We start from the raw sequence: 8,436 nt of genomic DNA on the forward strand, positions 1-8,436 counted from the left end.
TTTCCTTAGCTTTTCTTTAATTTTACTCTTTATTTCTTTAAGTTTGCATTTTCTGTTGAACTTTTATCTTTATGCATTTCTTGGTTTATTTCGTTATTTTCTCTTTTATTTTCTTGTTTTTCTTCATTTTTCAGGTTAAGGTCGTTATCCAAGATTCTCGAGGCCTCTTCCCGAGTTTGGCATTGATCAGGATGCCTAATGTTCTCCATTTGAAGCTCAAGCATGGAGAAGTTCAAGTTCCTAAAGACCTTAGGTCGTGCATTCAAGCCATGGGGGCATGATTTCTCGTGTTGAACCCACAAACATGGAGTTTGGAAACTGGAAGGTCCTGTGTTTATTAAGAGCATTGAGTAGAACGCACGAGGAGCATCGACATGATGGTGAAGAGGGCTGCCATGTTCCCAGGCGCGGGCGCGCGCAACTATGGCGCCGCCGCGCCTCTCTCGAGCGCAGCCGCGCCTGTTTGGGTCTTTGTTCCGTACCCAGATTTGCGCGGCCGCGCTCTTCCTTATAGTTGGCCGAGCCTGTACGGGTTTATTTGGGGACGATCTAACTAATTTCTCTTTGTTAGTTTTACTATATATAGACTTTCATTCTATTTTTAGAAAAAAGAAGATTATAATAGATTTTAAAAGAATTAGAATAGGAATTTTAGAGAGAGAAACTCTAGATTGTAGAGAGAGAAGTTCTTGATTGATAATTGAAGATTGATAATTATAGCATTTTCTCCATTGAATTGAAGCAAGTTTGTAAGGATTTCTTTTATTTTAATGCAATCTTTAGCTTATCATTTCAATTGTTTGTTGATTGTTCAAGTTTAAATTGAATTTGTGATTGAATTAGTTTTATTGATATGATGATGATGAAATTGTTGATTAGCTTAGTTTTGATCTTGATTTCTATGGATTGTGAGTAGTTCTCTTGCTAGGGGAATGGTGAAGCATATATGAGTAATGGATTGATGCTAATTGGGGGAAATTGATGGAGTTGATGTTGTGATTAAATTGGTTGATTGATTAAGTGCATGTGTGTGATTAATTGAAGAGTAGCTAACTTTGATTGTTACACTAGAATGCATTGTAAGCTCGCATTTGATACGGATGATTGATTTGTGGCTTTCTTTTGTCGATTGAGTAGGTTTGCAAGGTTCCTAGTTAGAGTCTCTCGTAGTTGACGCTAATTTGACCTTTAGGAGATTAGCCTACCATACTCTCTTGATTGCTTAATTGATTTTCCCTCACAACACTCGACTTAGTCATCTCCAATCCCAATTAGCTATATCCATTCCGAGTATATGCGAATCCTAACCCTAGTGCTTAATATTATTTGATTTCTTCTTGATTGTTTAGAATATACACACCTTAATTCATTACTTCGAGATAGCTTAGCTTTAGCATTAGCATTTATCTCCCATTCCTAATGGTTCGACCCTCGACTTACTCCTATGCTAGGTATAAGGGTGTGTTGAGAGATTACAAATTTTGTTTTGACCGAGGGTAGATTAGTTTTCAACGACCTAGTCTCCGCCCTAGATAATAAATTGCGCCGTTGCCGAGGAGTGGCGTAGTTGTTTGCTATTGTTGTTGAGTCTATTTCACTTAATTTCAAAAATACAAAAGGTTCTCTTTAGGATACATTTGTAGTCGTGCTATTGATATTTGCTTTGAGTTTTTTTTGTATGCGTAGGATAAGAGGAAGGACTTTAGTGCCATTTGATCTGGAAATCGAGAGAACAATAACAAGGATAAGGGTTGCTAATCGTTCTTTGAGTCCAAGCTCTCCAACAGAGGAAATTCACCAAGAAAGAGAAGAGGAGGATCGAGTAAGCATGGGAGCTAATCCAAGAGTTGCTTTGAAGGAGTTGGGAACTCCCGGCACTTATAGATTTGAGAGTGGCATAGCTCCACTAACAACTCCTGCTAATGACTTTGAGATAAGGCCGGCAATGATAACAATGATTAAACGAAGGCAATTTAGTGGAGCCAAGCATGAAAGCCAACTAAACCATCTCAAAGAGTTTGAGAAGTATTGTAATACCATCAAGGTCAATGGGGTTTCTCAAGAGTTCATAAGGCTCAAGCTATTTCTGTTTTCTCTAATCGGGAGGGCTTTGGAATGGTTGGACAAGGAAGTGAAACCTAATTCCTTGAGAACTTGGGATTAGGTTACTAAGGAGTTTCTTTCTCGCTTATATCCTCAAAAGAAGACTGCCGAGGCAAGAACTCTAATCCAAAGTTTCAAGCAATAGCCTAGTGAGAGTTTGTATGAGGCTTGGGAAAGATACAAGGAGTATCAACAAGAATGTCCTCATCATGGAATACCAACCTATCAAATCATACAAATTTTCTATAGAGGATTGAGCCCCCAAGGGAAGTCGTGTCTTGATGCCGGAGCCGGAGGCCCGATTATGAACAAGACCGAAGAAGAGGTTGTAGATATAATTGAGGATGTAGTTCGTCACTATATGGATTGTCAAGAAGGAGGGAGAGAGTCCATAAGCAAGAGTGGCTCAACGGTTTATTCGGTTGATCATCTTAATGCAATCAATAACTTTTCTTCCCAAATCTCAAACTTGGGAAAGGAGATGACATTGATTAAATCCAAGCTAGAGAGTGCCTATTCAATTGCACTAAGTCTTCCCTCACACATAAAAGGGAGAGGTACACCTTCTAACTCTACTCCTCCTTCTACTTCGAGTAATATGCCAAGTGGTTGTATCTTTTGTGATGTTTGTGGGTCTTATGACCATGATTCTTCAAATTATCCAAATGCTTTTGAGAATTATGATGATGTTGAAAACAATGATTGTGAGCAGGTGAATTTTGTATCTAATAATAACAATGGACAAAGATTTGATGGTCCAAGGAATTTTGGGAATAGGAATTCTCACCAACAAGGTAGTTTTGATAACTACAACAATGGTTGTTATAGGAACCAAGGAAATCAAGGTTTCCGAGGTAACTATAACAACCAAGTGTATAGTAATCAAAACCAAAGCCAAGGGTATGGAAATCAAGGCCAATCTCATGGCTTTAGTGGCCAACACCAAAATTTTGGTAACTATCAAGGCCGAGGTAATTAGAACAATCAAAATAGGGGAAATTTTCAAAACAACAACCAAAGGGGACCCCCACCCGGATTTGCTCCAAGACCTCAAGAAAATGGTGATAATTCTTATCCTCAACCCCCATCTTCCAAGACTACCTTAGAGGAGATCATTGAGAACCAAACCAAGATTTTGAACACCTACATGTCGATGAGTGATAAGAAGTTTAATGAGACGATGGCACACAACAAGATGCTTGAAACCCAAATCACTCAACTAGCCAACACTTTAAAAGATTGTGCTAGCCCTTATTCACTACCCTCTCAAGGAGTTGATCCTAAGAAACCCGTTTATTCTATCACCACAAGGAGTGGAAAAGTGCTTGAAGAGAGAGTTTCTAGGAATAGTGAGAAGGATGAGAGGAAGAGTGATTGTGACTCAAGTGAGGACAAAGAGAAAGATGTGTCAAAGAGTGTGAGCAAAGAGGAAGTCCATGAGAAAAAGAAGAGTGTTGAGAGAGTGCAAGAGGAAGTGAGAAAACCCGACCTTCCATATCCCCAAAAGTTTATGAGGAACAAGTTATATGAACAATTTGGGAGATTTCTTGACATGTTGAAGGAGGCCCATCTTTCTATCCCTCTCACCGAAGATATGACCCAAATGCCTAGATATTCCAAATTCCTTAAGGATATTTTAAGTGGCAAGAGAGAGTGCAATGAGATAGATTCGGTAGAGCTTGGTGAGTGTTGTAGTGCATTGATTCACAATGACCTACCAAAGAAGATGAAAGATCCGGGAAATTTCTCTATTCTTTGCAAGATCAAGAGTAAGTTGTTTGAAAATGCTTTGTGTGACTTAGGTGCTAGTGTTAGCATTATGCCTTACTCGGTGTTCGCTTAAGCTAGGAGAACTTCTTCCTACGAACATGACCTTGCAATTGGCCGATAGATCTATTAAGTTCCCAAAAGGAAGAGTTGAAGATGTTCCCCTTAGGATAGGTTGTTTCACAATTCCCGTAGATTTTATTGTGCTAAAAATTGAGGAGAATGACCACATTCCTATTATTCTAGGGAGACCGTTCTTAGCTACTTCGGGTGCTCTAATAGATGTTAAGGGAGGCCATATCACTTTGAGAGTTGGTAATGAAAAAGAAAGTTTTAAGCTAAAAACAATGCATGAATCCTTGTCTTTTGTGAAGGGGAGTCATGAATGATAATTCCCTTCGTTCATTGTATAATGTGTGTGTGATTAATTCTTCAACTAACCATGTTCATGAGATTTTTGATGATGTGCTTGTGAAGTTTGATGGCATGAAAGTTAGTGAAGAAGAAAAGCTTTCAAAGGCCAAGGACGAAGAGGTAATTGACATTCCACATTGGTTTGAGCTTTGTCCTCAAGATGAGGAGGATGGTTCCAAGGAAGTGGATGGTGTTAACCCGTCTACAAGAAGGAACAAGGCCAAAAATAAGGCAAGGGCTTCTAGGAAGAAGCGGATGAGATTGAAGTTGAAGAATGAGAAGGTTGTTTTTGAAGTTCAAGCAAATGAGGTTTCATCAAGCAACAACGAGGAGTTGCTACAAATTGAAGAGAAATTTTTACTTTCCTCCACTTTTGAGTAAGGTGGTGCCCTTTGACCCTCCATGATTTGGAGGAAGGGTCGAGCTAAGGACCTTTGTTTGGTTAAGTGATGGTAATACCCATTTTTTGGAAATTTGTTTGGTGTTAAAATAAATTTTTTTTTATGGAGGTGTTAAAAACTGTTTTCAGGTTTTTATGAGATGTTAAAATCTAAAATATCCTTTTTAAAAAAAAAATAATAAGTTTCAAATAACTACTACAATTCTATGCTAATATTTAATTACATGAAAATTTGCAAGTCATACAAACTGCCACATGTCACCATATAAAATATTCCTTTTTTATTTTTAATTTTTTTTTTTTGACATTGGAAAAAAAAATTATTTGCTTTTTACCTTCAACTTCCCCTTTCCAATCATTTACATAGTTAATTATGCCATTTCCCTTTTATATTTAATCCATCAAATCTTTCCATTTTAACTTTATTAGCTTCACACCCCAATTTTAATGAACCAAAACTCATCATCTAACATTGTTTCAAAAAATTTATTTTACATTATTCATAACCATGACCGATAAATATAAGCTTCACATGTCATATTCTAATTTTTTTTTTAAAAAAATTGCATTAACCCTTTATTTATTTTTATTTTTTTTCCGAAGGGTGCCATTAACCCTATTTAAGTTTTAATATTTGTTTAATTTCTCGATTTTCCTTAAGCATCCAAATCATTATATATGATTTACATCACTCTTCTTTTTAAATGAACAAGATACGGAGTATAGTTTATGAATTTAAGTTATTTATATTTGATAATACTAAATATTTTATGTATTAATAATATAGTATATACTTATATATTTAAAAATTGAATTCAACTGTGTATTGCACGGGATAAAAATTAGTTCAAATTAACATGGAAAAAAATCCATAAATTCCTTTCCCAAAAAAAAAGAAGGAAAAATACACTTTAATAATCCCAACTATGGACGATTTACCTACAATAATCCCAACTCACGTTTATTTTCTAATAATCCCAACTATGCCCTGAGTTTCCCTCCAGCAGTCCCAACCGGTAAACACAGAGTCAATGACCTATTATAACAGGTACCATGACACGTGTCAACACGTGATTGGTCAATTTTTTTAAAAAATATAATAAAATCCATAAAAAAAAAACCCAAAATGCCAGCCACTCTCTCCCCCATCACCACACCTCGCCGGAACCCTAACCACAACCCTAGATCTCACCGGAAATCGGTCGGCCTCTACCACCCACCCCAACCCCTGAAACCGCCCAACCAGCCCTCCCCAACCCCAAAACGAGAGCCCAACCTTGAATTTGACCACCTTAAAGGTCGTCACAGGCGTGGATTGGGTCTGGAGGTTGAAGATGAGGTCGACGTTGAGAATTTGGTGGGTGTTCGTGGATGTTCGTGGGTGTTCTTCAGCGTGGGTGTTCATGTAATCGTGGGTGTTCGTCAGCGGAGGAGAGAGAAAGAGGCACGAGAAGGAAAGGGAAGGGAGTTTCGTGGGTGTTCTTGAGGTGGGGTTGCGCTGCTGCGGTTGGTCGGAGGGGGTAGGCGATGGTTGAGGCGACAGAGCCGCGGTGTTGGGTGAAGAAAAAGAGTTTGAGCCGCCATGGTCTGGGGTAGGGAAGGAAATGGATCGGGTTCAGATCGGGTGGAGCTCCACCCGCATTCGTCACCCTCATCCATCCGTTTCACCCGAGCCATTCGTCACCCGCATAATACATCACCCGAAATCCATCCATCCATCATCCGCGGGTGAAACGGATGGGCCGGGTGGTAAATAGGTGGGTGAATAAAAATTAATTTTAGATAAAAAAAAACTTGAGAAATCTATTTTGACCCTTTAATATTAAAATAATTATTGTAAAATAATTGTGATATGTCAAATATTAATATAAAAAATAAATATAATCGTACCATACAAATTCTAATATGCAAATATTATGTATGTATAAGTTTTTTGTATTTATTTTTAAAAAATAAGAATATTTATAATACTAAACGGATGGATGGATGGGTGATGGATGGAATTAACCACCACACAAATCCGACCCGATCCATCACCCGATCCATCACCCGTTTTTCTTCGTTTCTAACTCAAATTCATTTCCGTAAAGTGCATAAAAACCCTTGTGGATGCTATTTTCATTTCTCATACATATTAATCTCATACTAAGCTTTCACAAATGCATATCCTTCATTGAGCGACATCAATTCATCAACTTTTCATTCTTTTATTGTCCGTTTCTTCCAAAACCACTCCGAAAGCGTCTAAATAGTTATGGAAACTACCTGAAACATTAAGAAAACACAAACGAAGCGTAATAGAGTACAAAACAAACAATTTATGTATTTACGACCTAAAAAGCGACTAAAAGACGTAAAAAGCAACTATAAATTTAGCATAAACGTGCCTATAAATCCTATATAAATGTGATTCATCAAACTGCTTCTCCCTCGTTACCTCGCCCAACAACAACTCGCAACAATCCAAGCTTCAAGCAACATCCAAAGCAAAGTAATTCAAGGCATGAATTGGGTTCGCATGAACATCCCACTAATGCGCCTGAATTCTAACAAATGTTAAACTTAACTACTGACTAAATGTAAGATTAAAGATTAAAAATGTTGTAAGCAGAAGCCTACAATTCATTAGCTTTGACTCATCTATAACTAATACTAAAGTATGTAGCAACCGCTGGCATCATTCATTTATCCATATTGTACACGTGTCAGCTTCTCCTTTAATTTTTCCCACCAAAACTTTTTTTTTTCTCTTTTACATTTTTTTAATGCAAAAAACTAAATATTGGCTTTAAAATAATTTAATACAGTATACTATACAAATACCTCTTCACAATTTTTTTTTATAAACCTTTTGACAACCATTTATCCAATGGAATATTAATTTATGTTTTTTTTTAATGGAGTGTTGTTTTATATAGCTCTTTTTTTCACTATATCCGTGCATCACACATAAGCTGATCTAGTTATCAAATAAATGGTCCCCAACCAAATGAAGTTCTTCTTAGAACATTATTGTAGCAGAGACAAATGAGATTTAATTAACAACATCATCACCCACCACCCAAGTACCCAACACTTACCTCACCATTTTCACGTCATTTCCTTATTGCCCCTGCTACACAACACAACAACAATACCAACCCACAATAATCCAAGCCGCCCACAACACTCACCACCAAAATGGCAGCCACCATCAAAACACCCACAATTAAACAATTGACCAAACTATTTTTAAAGAAGGTGATGAAATCGTTTGGCTACAATTAAACAATTGACCTGATTGGTGGCTATGATTTGTTAACGATAATGATGCTCGTGATTTGTGTTGATGAACGAAGTTCCATAAGATTTAGACCAAATTGGTGGCTATGTTGTTACGAAAGAGGTGGTGAGAAGTGCGAGAGGGAGTGTTTGGTGTGCTTGATGTGAGGAGGAGCAGGGTGTAGGTGCTGCTATGGTGGTTGTGACGGGGGAGGAGAAACAGGAGAGGAAGGACAAAAATTTGATTTTACTTTTTTTTTTTTTATAATTAAAAAGCCATATAGCCAATTAAGAAATAACACGTGTCAAATTTAATCGCTAAATAGGTTAATAAGTCCCAACATGTAGGAGCAACACCAATGGTTATAAATAGGGACTTGTTTGCAATATTAAATAATCTCTAGCTACTTTGGAGCTAGAAAATGCAATTAGCTTCCCAAGCAAACTAGCTTTGTCAAGCTAGTTCGGTTGGAAAAAAACTTTCTAAAATA

The 8,436-nt window shown here is 37.3% G+C and overlaps 1 protein-coding gene across 1 annotated transcript; it reads left to right on the top strand.

Moving 5' to 3' along the window:
• Nucleotides 1–3,250: 3,250 nt before the first annotated feature.
• On the top strand, nucleotides 3,251–3,946 carry LOC110712704. Its single transcript, XM_021891158.1, has one exon. It carries the CDS (start codon nucleotides 3,251–3,253, stop codon nucleotides 3,944–3,946), a length of 696 nt encoding a protein of 231 aa, XP_021746850.1.
• Nucleotides 3,947–8,436: the final 4,490 nt, after the last annotated feature.

Source organism: Chenopodium quinoa, unplaced genomic scaffold (genome assembly GCF_001683475.1).
Source record: "Chenopodium quinoa cultivar QQ74 unplaced genomic scaffold, ASM168347v1, whole genome shotgun sequence".
Taxonomy (NCBI): Eukaryota; Viridiplantae; Streptophyta; class Magnoliopsida; order Caryophyllales; family Amaranthaceae; genus Chenopodium; species Chenopodium quinoa.

What these genes read in the sequence shown, in the direction of transcription:
- LOC110712704 (XM_021891158.1), top strand. Translation starts at nt 3,251, where the DNA reads ATGTCGATGAGTGATAAGAAGTTTAATGAGACGATGGCACACAACAAG.